Source organism: Carlito syrichta, unplaced genomic scaffold, assembly GCF_000164805.1.
Source record: "Carlito syrichta isolate Samal-C Ts95f unplaced genomic scaffold, Tarsius_syrichta-2.0.1 Scaffold302094, whole genome shotgun sequence".
In the NCBI taxonomy this organism is placed as follows: Eukaryota; Metazoa; Chordata; class Mammalia; order Primates; family Tarsiidae; genus Carlito; species Carlito syrichta.
In genome coordinates this window covers 606,797-626,262 of record NW_007246190.1, presented here as the reverse complement: position 1 = coordinate 626,262, position 19,466 = coordinate 606,797, and the positions used below count along the sequence as shown (strand labels likewise).

General features: G+C 39.1%; 1 protein-coding gene across 1 annotated transcript; it reads right to left on the bottom strand.

Moving 5' to 3' along the window:
• Positions 1-14,245: 14,245 nt before the first annotated feature.
• On the bottom strand, positions 14,246-14,554 carry LOC110595466 (40S ribosomal protein S27-like). The gene has a single exon (XM_021711371.1). The coding sequence runs from the start codon at positions 14,546-14,548 to the stop codon at positions 14,246-14,248; it is 303 nt and encodes a 100-aa protein (XP_021567046.1). The 5' UTR covers positions 14,549-14,554.
• Between the last annotated feature and the right edge of the window lie 4,912 nt (positions 14,555-19,466).

The following is a 19,466-nucleotide window of genomic DNA, read 5'->3' as shown; positions in this document are numbered from 1 at the left end:
TTGCCCTTGTTTCCTTAAGCAAAGAATGAGCTTCAAGTTTAGGTCAAATGAAACTGATAGCTATGTTATTATTACTCTGCCCTCAGAGCTTAGAGATTTCTTTTTCTTATTTCATCTGTTTTCTTTTTATTTTAACTGTAAGTCAGAAAAAATAACTTTGTCAGTGGGATAGGCTGCTTCTGTCAGAGCACTCTGAGAAGGAAAATATATAAGGAGGGAAATATAAAGTTACTACTAGCATTCTCATCCTTAATTGAGGAAAAGTTAGAGCTGGTCGTCAGTGACTAAGGACTTAGGGTCCCCAAGCTATTGGATGTATGAGAATGGTATAGGGACAAAGATAATTTTTTTCCCCTCTGAAGGTTCAAGTCTGCTGAAGTGAACTGGCAATAGACAAATTAACACAAGAAAAGGCATATAAATTTATTAATGTTCATAAACATGGGAACCATATAAAATACATGACTCAAGGAAAGGCCAGATGGTTGATACTTGTATGCCCTCTTGACAGGGGAGAGAAAGATGGGAGAAAATGTGTAGGCAATTGTAAGGGGTAGTAAATAATTTTCAGGGGAAATGAGTGGTCCCAAGGAGCAGATGATAATTTGTAAATGATCCTCTTAGGAAACTGAATGAGACTGGTAACTTAGGGGACAGTGAGGGGAGGAACTGTACTGTGATCAAAGGTTGTCTTATTATGCAAATTAGGTGTCTTAGATAACCTTTCTGAGCTACTGTAAAAAAATTGATGGAAAATATATCTGGGTGTGGTGATGACAAAATGTCTCTTTTATTAGTCTCTGTTTAATCTGTTATTTGATGGGATTCCTAGGGAAGTGACCTTAAGACAACTGCATTTCTTTTGGAAGAAGTTTTCCTCAGTCAGATAAGGAAAGACTGAGCCCCTCTTTGTACTCGGGGAAGTGGGTGAATGGGGGCAAGAAACACAAGGTTAGAGAGTCCTTGCTTCTGAGGCAGCTGCTAAGGCCTTCCAATTTTCTTTAATTCCAAAGTGCTCAGCATGACAAAGCAATATACTTTGGGGTAGCATTCTCTGCACCCCAACAACATTTTTAATTTCCTCTTATCCATACTTTAATTTCATTAACAATTAAGATTTGCTTCAATGAAGCCTGTGACAAAAAAACAGTTTGCTTTGTAGTTAAGCATCTGTTCCTAGTCTTGAAAATAGGAAATGTGTTATCCATCTCACTGTGGGGAAGTGTCTGGGTTGTGTGTGTTATGAAATGTTGTGTCAAAATGGTTCTGAAAGCCAGTTGCTTTAAAACTTGATAGCATTTTCTTATGTTATTGGTCTTGACTTCATAATCACTAAATTTGCCTTTCTAGCTGGCAAATACTTTAAAGTTGGCTTTAGGTTGCTTGGCACTCAAAACAAAACAAAAAAACCTACCAAAAGTTCTAAACTCTCAAATGGAATTAAACTAAAAATAATTGCTGGTGCTATAAATATCAAATAAAATACCTAACATTGAATATTTGGAAATTTAAAAATTGAACAATATTATGGAGGCTTTCTGTACTAGATGTGTCTATAGAATGCCTTATAAAGAGTTTCTTTTCTTTTTTTTCCTATGGGAACATGAGTTTTAATATTTTTTTTCCAATTTGTTTTATTTTTAATATGTGGGACACAATTCATGATTAGGTATACAAAAGGCCATCGTACAGGTAAAGTTTAGGTCTCCCATTGGTCAGGTACTCTGAAGAATTTCAATGGATACTCCATTTTCTTTCTTTAATTGATATAGTATGTGCCATATTTCTCTACATTTCTAGGCTGTACTAGAATTCATCAGGGGAAAAGTTTTTGAAATTGATAGAAGAATTTTTTTTTGAGCAAAGAAAACATGGAAATATACAGAAGTTAATATGACTTTTAGTTTTAAAATAATTAGCATTTGGAAACACTGAGAGAGGGTTTAAGTAACCTTTTACCAGTAGAAACTTCACTTAATAAAGAAGATCCCAATAGGAGAAGCTTTTAAAGTGACTTTTCTTAGCTTTGCTATCTTTTCATCATCTTAATTTTTATAGTTTCACTTTAGCTGTTATTTTTTGTTTCCGAACTCTAAACAAACATACAAATTACCCTTTCTGTGATATTATTGGCACTTAATATTATAGTTAAATATAAATAATGATGCTGTTTCTGATAATAAAGTGTCTAGTATTTTTGGTATCTCTTTAGGACAATTCTTGAGAATTTAATCCAAAATGTTTCTACAGAAAATGAAATAACTTTTAAACACACTCTAACATTATTTTACATTACAATGAAAACTTATTGACATATTATTATTATTATTTTGATAGTAGAGGTATGATCTAATGTCTTTTTCCAAGAACTTTTAGAAATTTTACTTATACTACAATATTTTTGTTACTCTTTCAAAAATCCTATGAGAATGCCAAGTAGTGTTAAATTCATTTTGCAGATAGAAAATCTATAATCTCTAGTAAGAATTGATTTCCTAAGAATTACAAATAATGACCATGATGAAATGCAGTACTCCCCATTCAACTTCTTGCTATTCAAATTATTTGTACACACTGGCAGAATTTTAATTCTTAAGTTGTGCCTTGCATAAGCTGAGTCAGTGTTTGGAATGTTTATTCAGATACCGTTGTCCAGAATAATTCTGTCAGTCCCCATCTAAGCAAAATTTGTCAGTTATAATTTTTTGTGATTTTTATTTCTGTATTTTACCAAGTATATTTTCGTTGTATTTTGTAAACAGGGACTTAGCTTTGCCCTGTTTTAATTGTACTTTCACTTACTTTGTAACTTTTTCAAAAGTCTCTGATAACAGACACTTAGGAGCTTAGTTTTGGCACTTTTCCTACCAAATGTTTCAGATTTCTTTTTCAGTGTGGTCTCTAAGGACTTTGGATTTTAGATTAATTAGGGGGTAATATTCAGAGGATGGGCAGGTTTTCTTCCAAAGGACTGACCTAGTGAGGCTTAGAGTTTTGCCCAGGGAATGAAAAGAAGTGACTGAGTGAGTTGAGACTGGGAGGTTGACAACTAACCTTGCTGCCAAGCCATGTTGAGAGTATATTTTTAATCACAGGGAAAAGAGAGAGACTGAGGAGACTCTGGACTTGCTGTAGATGCTGTCATACTTCAGAACAGCAGCGCTGGAATGAGATAGGAAAAGTATGTCAAAATATCTTTTTTCTAGCAGAATTTTGGAGGAGTGTGAACATTTTTATTTGGCTGAAAGAGGCTCTTTCTATTAAGGAGGAGAAAGCCTTGATTTAGTGACAAACCTTAAGGTAATTTTGCCTGATTTACAAGAAGGTGAAGCTCCACTGTATTTCCATTCTGGTGCCTTTCTCAGGGGCTCTCAGGTATTAATCCTCACTTTCAGTCTTCAATCTACCTGAGTTCAACAGGGATAAAGAACTCTGATTATTGTGTGTGTGTGTGTGTGTGTGTGTGTGTGTGTGTGTGTGTGTGTGTGTGTGTGTGTCTATATGTATGAGAGAGAGAACTTCATGGAAATACTAAATAATAGCAGCAAATGTCACATCCTCCCTCCTCCTGAAAGAATTTCTTATTCATAATAAAATGTGTTAGTATATCACTGCTACTAGTGGAGAAGTTACTCTTTAAACAACTATTTAAGGTCAAGTACCAGTCTAAATACTAAAGATACAGTGGTGAAAAAAAAGGGCTGAAGGATCTATACAGTCCATTCTCTTGGGGAATGTACATAGTAACTGGAAGGGCAGATATAACCCAGATTATCCCATGGGGGAATGCTTACTTACAAACCCGAATTACTTTTCAGAAGCCAAGAATTGTGATCCTCTGAAAGCAATAACCAATAAGACTGACTTAAACTGAGGGGCATGGTATTCCCAAGGTAATTCTTAGGCTACTACCCAAAGAGAGAGTAGAAACTGAGCAGATGGAGATGGCATAGAAGAGGTTGCAGACAGAGACAAGTAGCTTAGAGGGAGAGGAAAACAAAGACTGAGTGACAGGGACTGGAGTTGTACTGGGTTTTTGAGGTCAGTTTAAGGAATTTAGTCTTTAAGGACTTCTGAAAACCAACAAAGAGTTTTTAAGCAGAAAAGATCTTTCTGGCTGTAGTGTAGTGAACAGTTTGTTGTGGGTGTCAGAACTGATGGGGAAGACTGTTGAAAAAGCTATCCCAGTAGTCAGGGAAAAGATGATGCTAATTTACATTAAAGTAGAGTGAGATGGAGAGAAATGAATAAATCAAAAAATGCTTTGATCATTTAATTGGTGGAACTTAGGGACAGGTCAAAAACGGAGGGTGAGGAGAGAAGGAAAGGAGTCAAACATGAGTCTTACCTGTGTAATTTTTTAAAAAATGGTTTTCTTAAGATACAGTTTACATACTATGAAATTCCCCATTTTTAAGTGTACAACTCAATAAATTTTAGTGTATTTTTAGAGTTGCAATGCCATCACCACAGTCTAATTTTAAAACACTTCCAACACCCTAGAAAGAAACCATGTGCTCATTCGCAGTCATTCCCCATTCCCATCTCTGGCCCTATGAAGCAGCTATTCTGTAGATTTGCCTTTTCTGGACATTTCTTATAAATGGAATCATAGCATATATAAATGGAATCATAGCATGTGTTCCTTTTTTGTCTGGATTCTGTCACTCAGCATAATGTTTGAGGTGCATGTACAGGGAAGGAAAAGTATCTTTTCTTCACCTATCCTACATTCTTATTTGAAACCCCTAAGGGCAAATTGGTAAGAGAAACACATACACATTTATTTAATGTAGGTTTTACTTGACATGGGAGCCTTCATAAGGGAATGAAGACTCAAAGAATTGGTTAATTTATGCATCTTTATGCAATGTTTGATGAAGCAGTAGATAGTCATGGAGAAATAGGATTGGACAAAAGAGTTTGGTTTAATGGTAATACACTAGGAGAAACTTAGCAAGGCCATTTGTTTATTCGGGTTCTTCTCTGGGTCCCCATGTCTTCAGAGCACAGTCACAGCCACCGCAGTCTCGACTTGCTGGGATCAGGCAATCCCTCTGCCTCAGCCTTCCAAGTAGCTGGAACTACAGACATACACCACCATGCCCAGCTAGGTTTTTTTTTTTTTTTAATTTATTGTAGAGATGAAGTTTCACCAAGTTGCCCAGGCTGTTCTCGAACCCCTAGGCTCAGGGAATCCTCTCACCTTGGGTTTCCAAAGTGCTGGGATTACAGGCTGAGCTACCACGCCCAGCCCTTCCTAGGTTTTTGTGATCTGCTCTAGAAGAGAAGGCTGAAAGAAAGTAAAAGTGATCTTCTGGCTTCTACTATATTTTGAAATGCCAGGGCTGCATGTTCTGAACCACATCACATCCATGCTGAAGTCAACTATGCAATTTGAACCTGGCAGTTCCTTTATTTTATAGAGGCAGCAACCAGAGGAAAGGTGGTGTTGGCAATGGCAAGAAAGAGATGATGAGTTAGATGTTGGACATGTCAAGTGTGAGGTGCCTTTACAACAACCAATGGAAATACCTAATATTTATAGATGGTAATGAAAATGCTAAACATGGCCAGGCTCCGTGGCTCAGCCTGTAATCCCAGCACTTCGAGAGGCTGGGGTGAATGGATTGCCTGAGCCCGCGGTTTCGAGACACACCTGGGCAACTTGATGAGACTTCATCTCTACAATAAATCAAAAATTAGCCAGGCATGGTAGCACGTGCCTGTATTTCCAGCTATTTGGAAGGCTGAGGCAGAAGGATTACTGGAGCCCAGCAGGTCGAGCCTGCAGTAACCGGGAGCGGTCACTGCACTCCAGTCTAGGTGACAGAGTGAGACACCAACTCAAGAAAATAAATAAATTAAATTAATTAAATAAAATGCTAAGCATGGATAAAAAGAAGGAAAAAAATAATGGCCTAGGACTGGGCCTTGTAGAACTTCTAACATTTTAAAGGTTTTGTAAAGGACAGATTTGAAGGAAACCAAGAAAAAAAAAATCCATTGAGATAAGAGGAAAAACAGTAACACAGAGTAGAACATTTCAGAAAAAGGGAATTGTTAAATGTATAAAATGTTACAGATATATTTATTAAGTTGAGGCTGAAAGTTTCCATTGTAGTTATTATCTTGGAAGCCATTGTTGACCTTGGTGTGAGCTATGTTGGTTGAATGATTCTAGATGGGAGTAGGATAAAGATTAGGAAACAAAGAAAACAGAAATCATGAATACAACTCCCTCTTCTGTGAAGAAAGATATAGTGGTGATACAGATTAGAGGACTCCAAATTTAGGGTCCCACTAGAGACACCAAGAAAGGTGTTTCAGGCAAAGCTCAGAACTGGGCTCAGCCTGAGAGGCCAAGTGTGTTCTTGACTTTGTACAGGAAGGAATTCAAGTGTGAGCCATAAGTAGGAGATGAAAAGTAAATTTATTAAAGAAACGGATCCATAGGCAGAGCAGCCCACAAGTATCACTGGGGTTTAGTTAGGAAAAAAATGTAATTTTATTGAAATGAAAAAGAATAGGCTATTCCGTAGGCAGAGAGGCCTGAGCTGGACTATAGGAAGAAAAGCACCCCCATACATTACTGAGGCTTATTTTTATTATTTTTATTCATCTTTTGGTTATATGCCAAGCAAGGGTTAGGTTAGTCATGGGTTTTCCAGAAAAGGGACACTTCCTGGAATCAAGGGTTTCTTCTCCTTTTAAACCACATAAAGGTCACTTTCAGGAGTTGGCATGGTAAACTGTCGTGGCACTGGTAGGAGCGCCTTCTAGCATGCTAATGCATTATAATTATTGTATAATGGGCAAGAAGGACAAGTAGAGGTCACTTTCGATGCCATCTTGTTCTTAGTTGGTCTTGGCTAAGTGACCTTCATTTTGGAAACTAGTCCTGCTGATTCCCTATCACAGTGGAATAAGATCTGAATACTATTGTAATAAGCATGGTAGTGATTTCAGCACTGTTTAATATTGACCAGAAGAATCTATATAGGAAAAGTGGAAAGCTGTATATAGGAAAGAGATGGCAAAGATGATGGGCGAGCATCCTGGAGGGATAGGATCAAAGGCACACAAAGGCAGGAATAGGAAACTGGGCGCTCCTTCAGTGCACCAGGAAGGAAAATGCAGGACTGGGTGGATATATGGGTAGATTTGTTTGGTTTTAGGACATGCTGTCAGCCATATTGATATTGACATGGCTGGACTGCATTTGATCATCAAGACTTAAGCACCGAGCTATGGTGAGTGTGTTTAGAAAAATCCACAAACCTGACTTCCTTAGCTCAAAACGTATATATTTGTTACTTTTATTCTTTCTGCAAGGCTTTCTTTCCCTCAGTAGATCTTGCTTCCTAATGCTTGCAAGCATTTAACAATGCTTTGAAACTTCTTGAAAACAGGAACTCAGCTGGCTTAGCCTGGAACAGGGTGTGAGTAACACTGCAGTAAGCACCTCTACCATTTGAATCAGCAGTTGACTCCTTCAAATCTCTTTACTTTAATCATGACAATTGATCTGCAAATCAAGCTGAGGGAAGAGCTTGGGGATTGGTTTAGACAAATAGCTTCAGTAAATGAAATGGTTCTCTAGCTAAGAATAAATACCACATCACAGGGGCAATTATGATCAGGGTAGGATTCAGTTTCATGTTTTGTTTTTTTTTTTACTATCCTCCTGCCAGTTTGCCAGTCCGTGCATTAGCAAACATTTCAGACCTGAGACCTGGTAAGCACCGATATTAAGTCAATAATTGCACTTAGGAGAAAAGTTGATTTTTGTTATCCTTTGTGGAAGATTGAGTGTTAGCCTTGCTATCAGTTAGTTTTCCCTCTTGGTTGTTTATCTCTTTAATTCATCATAACTCAACTGACCAAATGACAGAAACTTCCCCACCCAACAAACTACATGTGATTCAGTGACTTTACTGAGTTCATTTGTAGGGGAAACTTTGTTCTCTGGAGTGAACACTTTGAACAAATGTTGTAAATATATTTTAATTATGTCTGCTCTAGCATCGTTTAGCCAGAGGAAACATTTTTTGAGGAGCCTATTTAATCTCCCTTTGAACGTTATGGTTTTAATGTTTGAAAAGCTTTTGAGAAGAGTAGCTTGGAGGGAACAATGAGGCCAGGAAGAAGCTACAGGAGGACTACAGCTGTTTATAAGCAGCATGGAACACGCCTGTCTTCATTCTCAAGCAGGGCATTAATAATACGTAGCAGTTAATACCCTATATTGCTTCTCAGCTATTGCTCATTAGTTGGAGCATGGCATGATTTTGAAAAACATCCGTGAATCATGCAGACTCAAATACTTCATTTTTCTCATCTTCCCACCCTTACAATGTTTTATTAATGCTTATACTGGAAATGTAAAGCATCTAATTGGATTTGTGCAAGTGAAAATATCAAATTGGAATAAGTAAACATCTTGTGCCACTCAAACCTCAAATAGTACTGAACAACAGCAAAGACAAATTATCTTTGTCACCTTTCATTTATAATACTTGATTTCATTTTTGAATGACATTAAGTCATGTATTCTATTAGTATTAATTAGTTTTCAAGGAAATATGTACTTGACTCTTAGTTTGTTTTCTGTTGCTACAGCAGAATACGATAGACTGGCTAATTTATAAAGAAAAACAATGTATTTCTTACCATTTTGGTGGATGGGAAGTCCAAAAACATGGTGCCAGTACCTGGCAAGAGCCTTCCAGCTAGTCATAACATGGTGGAGAGCATCACTTGGCAAGAAGGCAATAGAGAAAGCAAAAGAACCAGAGAGAGCTTGCTTTTTATAACAAAGCCACTCCCATGACAAGGAACTGACTTCCCTGATAGCAACATCAAACTATTTATGAGGCCAGAGGGATTAAGTTTTGAACACATGAACTTTGGGAGGTGTATTCTAACCGTAGTGCTTTTATAAGCTATATTAAGCTTCGTGATGTTGAATACCCTTATATTCTTATCAAGCTATATACGTATGACCCAGTGACTTGAGTATTTTTTTCTCTGTGGAGGTCATCCCTAACATTTCTTTGGTTCCAAACTTCCCATAGCACTTTGTGTAAACCACATTTATGCTACTCATCCTATCACATTTTAGCCCACTGAAGGTTTTCCACTTTGCCTACTAGGCTATGAGCATCTTAACAACTAGGACTTGTTGTTATCTTTATGCTTAGCATAGAGCCATGTATATCATGGCAGCACAATAAATGATTGGTGATTAATTAAATGCATGTATATAAGTAAATGACTTAAAGCAAAGGATCAGGCCAAATTCATTGTGAAATTCATGAGCTATTGTCCACATTTGAGTGGGGAAGAAAGGATGACAAGACTTAAAAAAATGGGTTACTTAATAAAATTTAAAACTTCTCTAATAGGGGTTCAGCAATTTTTAAAATTGTAAAGTAAATGGGGAAAAGTAGCATTTAGAGTGTCAGCAGTCTTAATCCTGAACCTCTGAGTGTTTTACCTTGGGCTCCATGAGGTTACGCAACAAATCTGAGTTGTTTACCAGTACTCAGCACAGCATTTGGTACATACTAGTTACTCAATAAGTATCTGATGTCTGACCAAAGAGTGTCTGAGTGGACAGTCAGACATGAGGCTGCTCTGTGGAAAATTTAACAGTTCAGAAAATGTGATTACTGAGGCAGTTGAAATAAACCCATCTACATAGAGGTTTAGTGCCAGAAATAAATTCTCCTAAGATCTTCAGTTGCTGCCTGACCAAGGCTAAAAGCTAGAAGAGGCCTCACAGAATAGCCTACAACATGTTTGTCCTCTAGATGTAGCTTTTGTGATGAAAGTGGCTTTCCTTTGTGTTTCTATACTTGGGATATCAAGGAAGGGGGAAAAGAGCTTTCAAATGCAGATTACATGGGCAGAGCCCCCAAGTGGAGGAGTATGAAGCTGGGAGGGAGATAGAAATAAGCTTCGTTTGTGGAGAAACGCCTCTCAAGTCACCCAGAGCCAAAGTTTAGCTGAGAATGTTGGTTTTTAAAATCTCTATTCAAGGGCAGAAGGACAAATGTAAAACACATCAGTCAAAAAACTTCCCAAGTCTTGAATAGTTTGCATCCAAAAGAAGAAACAAGCAAATGTAAACTCTTGTCTGTTATTCAGAATTGAAATAAATTATTTGGATCCAATTACCCCATTCCTACCGTCATTAGAATGTATGTTTAATAAATATAAGATTCCCATGAGCTTTACAGATTTTCTGCACTGGTATTTTACCTCTGAGCAAATACTATTTTGTGCTTTATTTGATGTGTTAACAAATAAAACTTTCTACATGTTGGAGGGACTGATTTATATTGATTGAATGTGGTTTTCCTTCTTAAGTTCAGCATTAAGCAAATGTAGGAAAGATGATTATCTGTGATAATGTACACTCCACTTAATATTTAAAATTCGAGTATTTTGTAAATATATATAAATAAAACATGAATTAGTAATACAAGAGACTACAAAGGGATGATGCATTCTTTTTAGCTGGCAAGAAAGACTGCTACTGCTAGTGTTTTATGAGCATATTAATCCTCGTTGGTAGATATGATGTGTTGGTCTTCCATAGCCAATTATACACATGTTTTATGGAAAGTTATCCCCCTTAATTTCTGCAGTGTTTCACTGAAGTAAACATATCATGGCAGAGCCTACCTAAAACACTCACATGACAGGATAAATAAGCAGTCCTAGGGTGGGGGTGAACTTAGAGGTGAGGGCTGCCCATAACTTTTATCCTTCCTATAAGCCAAAATCCTTGTTATATAAATAGGTGCTATTCAGATATTAGTAGGTTGTCACACATCTGTGAGCAGGATCAAATTTCAGAATGGCCATCACCACCCTTTTTATACTAGACAGAAGTAGAACCTACCTAAGATTCCATCATCCTAATATTTCCAAACTAACATTGTTTTGCTTATAGTATCTCAGATACCCTTCAAGTGCTTTCTAAGGTTGTGTGCTAAGTGTTCTATATGAATTATCTCAATTTCATCCTCATGAAAAGGATGATGCTGTTCCTTTTTTTGTGGACAGGGAAACTGTGTTCAAATTTCTTCCTACTCAGTGTGGTCCATAGACCATGAGAATCAGTATCACTTTGAAATTTGTTAGAAATACAAAATTGGTTGTAGAAATACAAATCATTTGCCCCCAGAACTATTGATTTTTACAGCATCCCCAGATAACTTGAAGCATTGGTTTAAATTCACACAGCTAATACCCTGGTAAACCAGGGACTCAGGGGTATAGCTGGCCTCAAACCCCTACTCAGGATAGCGAGTTGCCCCAAATCATATAATATTCCAGTGTCAGCGATAGGATTTAACTTTGTGCCCAGGGCTGTGAATTTTTCACTTTCTGTCTTATTTGCATTCTCTCATGAAGAAATTAAGAATAATTAGTAGCATGAGTTTTTGTTAATTAAAATGGTTAAACACTGTGCTGGAAGTTTCCTTAATAAGAAGGGAGTTCGAATTTTAATTCCCACTCCTGGTGTTGCTGCCTCTGAATCATCATCACTGAAGAGTGTGTATAAAAAGACCTTCCCTAAGTCTGGTGCTGTCTTAAGATTTAAAGAAAGAGAATAGGACAGTGAAAAGAACATTAAATATAGCTACCTAGTCTACATGCTAGCAGAGTACCTGGCATAGTGCTTATTAACATTTAATGTATATGACTTAAACTTCAAGAAACAAACCTGTAAAGAAGGAAATATCTCCCATGCTTTCAACCTTTGAAATGACTGCCAGGTTTGACGAACCATAACTAGCTATAGACCTTGAAGGATGGACATGAGGTAAAGGGACACAGAGCAACACAGAAAGGCACAAAGGAATAAAGGATCCAAGAAAGTAGGTTTGTTCCAAATGGCGGTTCTCTGCAAATGGCATTTCTCTGCTGGCTCTTTACCTCATTATGAAGATGTGAGTGTATTCCAGGCAGGAGAAGGCATGAGAAAAAAGTTCAGCGGAAGGAAGTGCCATATATTCACGGACTTGCTGACTGGAATGAAGCAAAAACTACCCATAATTCTCTCTTACATCTGGCATGACAGTGCTGTTGATAGAGAACAAACTTCCGACCTAGACACCTGGGTCAAGTTCTGGATCAGCCCTGACCAGCTGTGTGACCTTGGGCAAGCTACTTCAGCTTTCTGTTTTGGTATTTGTAATAGGGGAAAATGACAGCACCATGGCTTTGTGAGGCTGATTAAAAGAGTTAATATCTCTACGTGCTTAGTCATTGCCTTTCACAGGTGTTCTGTAATTGTTAGCTCTTAGTTTCCAAGCCACGTGGAGAATACCAAGAAGTATTAAATATAGGCTCCATAAAACTCTCAAGCTAATAACCTACTTGTGAGGTCATGAGGTGGGATGTGATGAATGCATTGTAAGAGAGCAAAGGAAAAGAAGACAAGGAAAGGCATTTTTACCACCAGGCTTAAATACCACATGAAGGTCCTCCGACTCCTTTCAAACCTACTTTCTTGGCTCCTTTATTCTTTTGTGCCTTTCTGTGTTGCTCAGGCTTGTCTCAAACTCCTGGCCTCAAGTTATCCTCCTGCTTCAACCTTCCAGAGTGCTGGAATTACAAGCATGAGCCACTGTGCCTGGCCCCAGAGTTTAGTGTGCATTAGTGTTCCACTCAGGGAACAGTTTACAGTGCATGTCCCTAAGCCTTTTCCATAAATTTTTGAAGTGTTAAGTCTGGTGTAGGACTCAGTCATCTGAATTCTAGTAAGTTGCTGCAAATGGCGGTTCTCTGCTGGCCCTTCTTCCCTCATGGTAAAACATAATCCATCTCACCACTCTGCTCACCACTCTGCTCTCTGCTTCATGCTTCTGCAGATGGAGGGACAACAAGGTCAGACACCCACGTGTATGCAACAGATGAAAAGAACTACTCTTCTAGACTGGGTTTGGATGTCATCATGTGAACTTAGAATGACTTATATCAAATTACTTGCACAGGATGATAAAGGCGTTTGAAAATTATGGGAATACTTTGGAGATAAGAAAAAGAAAACGAGTCCTAGTACAATTGCATGGCCAGAAACTACTCTGTTAGGCTGGCTTGAAGAAACTAAATTAGTTCTTCATGAAATAACTTGAGGGCATGATGAATTGAAAGCTCCTGACAGAAGGAAAGCTAGCATTGAGAATCAGGTGTGAGAGGGATTCATTTGAGACCAGGTCGCTGGTAATAGCGTAGACCATCAAGATACCACTGAGAGGTTCATGGTCAGGGTTACTGTGAACAATAAACTTGTTGACTGAAAAAGAGTCACAAAGTCAGTACATTTCAAAGGGGTACTTTATTTCTAAAGGGGCTATGATCTGCAGGCAAGAAGTGAGCCTCTGGTCAAAAACTGGAAAGCCACAATTCAAAACGGGACAAAGAGGGAGGAATATATGCTAAATGGGGCACCAGGGTATACATATTCAACAGGATATATACATATGTACATACACTCATATACATATAGGGAGATTTTATGAATATTCACGAAGACCTGTATACAAGCATAATAGACTTACATGTGTGGAAACATGATGACCCTTGATCATTCTGAGGTAGAAAGTTAACTCTTAAATGCATTTTAGGTTCTATATGTAAAAAGGTGAAATGTAGGGCATGTGTTCATGAACTGTGCATCCTCAGGAAACCTGTCAAAGCCAGTCTGGGGCCGGCAATCATTTATCAAGAAGCAACTCTTGTGGACTTGAATGGTTGTCATGTCTAAAATCAGGAGGAGGGCGCTGGGTGGTTGTATGAAGTAAGCAAAGGGCTTCTCTGGCCTTTTGTTCTCGGGAACCAGCCTTTGAGAAAATCTGGTGGTAATTGGGGTGATTGGGGAGATGGCTTAAGTGAGAGGGTGGGGGTGAGGGGATATGGAAGCAAATGGAACTTGATCAGCCTCCTGCATGCCTGGCTGAAAACTTTAAATTGTGGGGTCTTTTAGCCAAAGGAGGGTCTGTTAGCCTGTCATAGGGGCTTAGGACTTTTATTTAGGTCCTCACACTTAAAGATGTGGATATTTGGAGTGTGAGCATAAGCTACTATAGTGAGTGAGGAGTTGCCTGATACTGTAGGAAGCAGATTTAAAAGAAAAAAATCTGCATTATTGCAAAGTTACCAGCATGTTTGAATTTCTCCAGTTTTTCATTAGGAACTATCTAGATGGCTTTAATTTTTTTTATATCTAAAATGCGTTTATTGGGATGGTTTCCCATTCATCTTGATTACAGTGCTTTGAGTGCTGCTTCCTCCTGAAGGAACATCCTTCTGTGAGCCTTGCTTTTCCTCCTGTAGGCTGACAGAGGACAGTGGAGCAGCCAACATACAAAACTACAGTTTGTGCATGACTGAAGACTCTGGTGATTTTATAGCATCCTGGGCATTTCACATCCATGAAGTAGGAGTTGGCGCTCTGTACCAGGCACTTCTTGTGTTTCCTCTTTTCCTCCGCTGGAGAGGGATGAAGGAGATCCTTTGTGAGAGGCATGTTTTCGTGGGTAGGTCGTCATCGCCAGAAAGGTGATGGCTTTAATTTTAAACTCAAGCCTGTCACCTCCATATGAGATCATATATGTAAGTATGGAAAGCAATTCTGCATAGCAGTTGGCCCTGGAGCCAGATGGTCTTTGCTCAAACTCCCACTTGACAGCCCCCTACTGGGTGAATTGAGCAGGCTGTTCAACCTCTTTGTGCTGTTTCCTAATATCCTCATAGCTTTACTGTGATAAATAAGTTAATATACCAAAATGTTTCACATAATACTTAACATTGAAAACTTTTTTGATGTTAGCTATTGTTATTTTCAATTTTTATGCTTTCTTGCAGCTTCAAAGGGTGGATAATAGCCCGCTTTCAGATGGCTTAAGTGATAAGGATATTTATTATTTGATGGAATGTAGGTTATTAATTCAGCAGTTCCACGAGGATACCTGAAACCCAGGTACTTTTGATCTTTACACTCTGTGATCCTGTGTGTTGAGGATCACAGAGTATAAATTGCCACCACTTGTAGCTAGAAAGCTCCAGTAGCTCCTACTATCACATTCAACACTGTCCAGCAGAAGAAAAGAGAGACCTCTCTTCTTGGGTGCAACTTTTTAAGTCCGGATATCCCCCAGCGTATTGTCATTCTTGTCTCAAGAGTCAATTGCTCTTACTTATCTGACAAATGAAATTGGAATTATCCTGGTTGGCATATGAAATTGCAGTACCTGGAAAAGGAATGTACTAATAGTGGTCCCTTTAAAAAGAGGAAGAAGTTAACAGACAGTAGTATCCATAGAGGTCTAGGTATAACCATTCTGTGTCAGAGACAGAGACTCTGAAGTGCAAAGATTTTTAAACAGAAAATGATGAGCCAGTTTTTGAACTCAAGTGTTTCTGACTCTGAATCTCATAATGTAAAAACTGTACTTTCAACATGATTCACAGGCTTATTTGTTTGGGGTTAGTACACACATCTATTTAGGCATCTGAGAGCAGTGATTGTATAATTTTAGGGAATATCATGGAAAGAGGGATTTAGACCAGGACAACTGTGTTCATTGAGTAAGACCAGTGACTCGGCGTGGAAGAGGCCTTGTGAATATCGAATGCGACAGACATGACTCTGTAGGTTAGGGCTGTTGGAAAGGAGTACATGATGTAGGGTATATTGCTTTTTATTTTATTTTTTTTTAGATTGGAAAATATAGTTTATTTAGAAAGTAAATTAGAGAGAGAGAAGAGAGAGGAGATAGAGAGAGAGATTCACTTTCCCAAGGTATGGGAGGGGACCAAAACTTAGAAAACATGACAACAACCATAGCTCAAAGAGCACATGGCCATACCAGAGTTTAGTAAAGCAATGGCCCATGTTGCTTTAACTTATTCATTAACTATTGTCTTGGCTTTCAGAAATCATGTTTGAAGCTGGGCTCAGTGGCTCAGCCTGTAATCCCGCGCCTTTGGGAGGCTGAGGTGAGTAGATTGCCTGAGTCTGCGGGTTCGAGACCCGCCTGGGCAACTTGGTGAGACCTCATCTCTACAATAAACCAAAAATTAACTGGGTGTGGTGGCACGTGCCTGTAGTTCCAGCTACTTGGAAGGCTGAGGCGGAAGGATCGCTGGAGCCCAGCAGGTCGAGGCTGCGGTGGCCGTGAGCGTGCTACTGCACTCCAGTCTGGGCGATAGAGTGAGACTCCAACTCAAACAAACAAACAAACAACAAAAAAGAAACAAAACAAAAAAATAAAAATCATGTTTGAGAGACTAATTAATCATCTTTGAAGGTGTTTTCATAGGGGTGCGTTTTGTGGGCATGCTATTATTGTCATCTGTTTCTGTTCACAGATCCACAGTGTAGGTGAAATACTGTGGTTATTGGTGCGATTAGAGGAGTACTGTCTTGCCTCTGTAGGTAAGAATGACTTCAAGGCAAAGGTCCTAGAGGCAATGGAAACACAGTCTGGCAGTTGGAGAAATTTTCAGGGGTCTTGGTTATTGACAAAAGGAGAGTCAAAAGGAAAAAAAATAGCAAGAAACCTTGCTTCTGGAACTCAGTAGGTTGTCAGGGCTGTGGTTTAGCAGGACTGTACTGGATCTGGAGTCAGAAGTCTTCTCTCTGTCACTCACTACTCCTAAGATGACCATTGTGACACTTAAAGATGTTCTTGCTCAGAACAATGAATTTAATAATGGCAGTCCCAAGGCAGTTACAAAGAATGAGTGGGATAATACTTGTGGGAATGCTTTGAAAGTCTGAAGGCTCCATCTAGGAACTTCCTGACACTCTGATATCCTGTTGTTACCTCAATATTTGGACTTGAGTGCATTCTTAGTACAGTGACCTTGGGGTGGGGGAAGGTCTTTTTATTTTTCTTTTCTGTTTAAAGGTAATGGTTGTCAGGCTCAGTGGTTCACACCTATCATCCCAGCACTTTGGGAGGCGCAGGTGAGAGGATTATCTTAGCCCAGGGATTTGAGGCTAGTCTGGGCAACTTGGTGAGAACTCATGTCTACAATAAAATAAAAAAAATTAGTGGGCATGGTGGCATGTGCCTATAGGATCGCCTGAGCCCAGTAAGTCAAGGCTGTGGTGGCTGTAAGCGTGTCAGTGCACTCGTGCCTGGACAACAGAGTGAGACTCCAATTCAAATAAAAATAAAAATAAAAACTAAAGGTAATGATTATTTTCAGATCAGATGGGAAGAAAAGTTAAAACTCTGACCTCAGTCTAGATGATTTTAATTTTTTAAAATATCTTCCTCTGCTGAAGGCCTGACACTTTGACTTTATCAGAGAGCACCGGGTATTTTCTAATGAGAAAGATTGTATTTCTCTTCAGAGACTTAGTAAAGGACAAAAACAGGGATTGCTTGTTACCGCCTTTGAATTCTCTCTTGTAATGGCTAAATAGGCAAGTCCAGAGTGAGCTCTCCAAAAAGACAAATTGTACATATTTTGAAGGACCACTGGGAAGGAGAAACCAGTCTCATGTCTCTTCCAACTTTCTCTTCAAAAAGAGGATTTCAGAGAGGGAAATGGCAGAATGGCATAAAACAAATTTGGATAGATTGGCAGGTGGCACCCGGGCAGGGGCTATGCCTCTTGGAATGCCAGCTAAGCACTAAGTCCCTTAATTACACACACTGGTGATAAGCTCTGCAGAGCCGAGAGGGAGCACATTGGAAAATGAAGATGTAGAGCTTCGTTTGCAGTCTAGAAATGAACTGGAAGTATTTGGCAGAATTCTAGCATCTTCAGAAAATGAAATTTAGCAGTGTGCATGCCTCAGGTTGGATTTAGTGAGCATATTTTCAAAACTTAAATAGTTTGAGTTTATTATTAATAGCTAATGTCTCGTGCAAATGGAAAATTGCTCATTTTCTTTGATTCTTACCACCACGCTTCAAGGTTGATATTATAAAACCCATTTTAATATATTAGGAGGACATGAAGGCTCAGTGGGGCCAAGGAACCTCAATTGTGTGCGTTCAGGTGTGCCTAGCTTCTGAGTATTCTCTTTCCCCACTCTTTTCTTACTATGCCATCAGATAATGTTCTTAACTCAGAAATTGTGTAGACACAAGGAAAGGATGTATGGTGAGGTACAGGACCCGAGGGAGTATCTGAACCGGAGAAGAAGTACAAATTCTTCATTTCCTGTGTATCAATCAAGGACATTGAGTTATTATTATTAAAGTAGTAGGGATAAGGCAAGAAGCCTGGCCTCAGCCCTCCATGGGATGTAGAAGAGTGCACCAGGACCAAGAAGTGGGAAGGGGGAGGTCTAAAAAGGGATACAAATTTCTAATAGCTCTGCCCTCAGAAATAAAACACAGGGCCAGATATAGACCCCATATCAATATGTTTAACTTGTCTGCCTTATGAACAGAACAAGAATTTTTGAGACCCTGGAACATTCTATTTGCTGGACTTCTTCCCCTTTACTGGATTATTTACCCATCCTTTCTCACTTAGGATGTAGGAAAAAAACTGTGTTTTTCCTATTCTTCATTTACCATAACACAATACTTCTATGACCCCAGATGTGTGGGTTTTTCCCACCCCACACCAAGCTGTTCTCTGGCAAATTCTCCAGCAGTGTCAGCTGGATGTCCTCTAGTTCAATTTAGATCCCACAGGTTGAACACTCAGTCCTACGAGACGGCCTCACCTCAGATGCCATTTGAAAGCCTGGGCCACTGGTGCTTCCAACCAATTAGCTGCTAACATGGGTTTTCATGACCCCTTCCTTGGATTTGACTAATTTACTAGGATAGCTCACAGAACTGAGAGAGACCCTTACTTACGCTTACATATATAAAGGATATAGATGAACACTAGATGGTCAAGTAATGGGGGAGCTGGTAGAAAAATTGTGTGCCCTCTCTGAACCTCCATGCAACATAGAAGCTTATAGAACCTAGTCCTTTTGGGTTTTTGTGGAAACTTAATTACATAGACATGATCCCTTACATCCTTGGTCATTGGTGATCAACTCAACCTTCAGCCTCTCTCTCCTCCCCAAAGGTTGGAGTGGGGCTGAAAGTCCCAAAGTCCTAATCCTGCCTTGATTTTTCCAGTGACGAACACCATCATGAAGCTACCCAGTGGCTGCCAGTCACCAGTCAACTCATGAACATACAAGGAGATATCACTTTGGAGATTCCAAGGATGTTATGAGTTGTATGCTGGTAAAGGGGACAAAACCAAAAGTATATTTTACAATATCACGCTCACCATTTCCTAAGTTGAAATAGATATTATCAGTTAGTTGTGTGCTTGCATGTTTTTCTTCTTTTCACACCTGTGACCAGTTATCAACAACTGGCTCTGAATTTTTTTTTTTTTTTTTGAGTCGGAGTCTCACTCTGTCGCCCAGACTGGAGTGCAGTGGCCGCTCCCGGCCCCGCAGCCTCGTC

Bases quoted from the DNA above. Each gene is read 5' to 3' on its own strand.
- LOC110595466 (XM_021711371.1), bottom strand. From the start codon at position 14,548: ATGCCTCTCACAAAGGATCTCCTTCATCCCTCTCCAGCGGAGGAAAAG.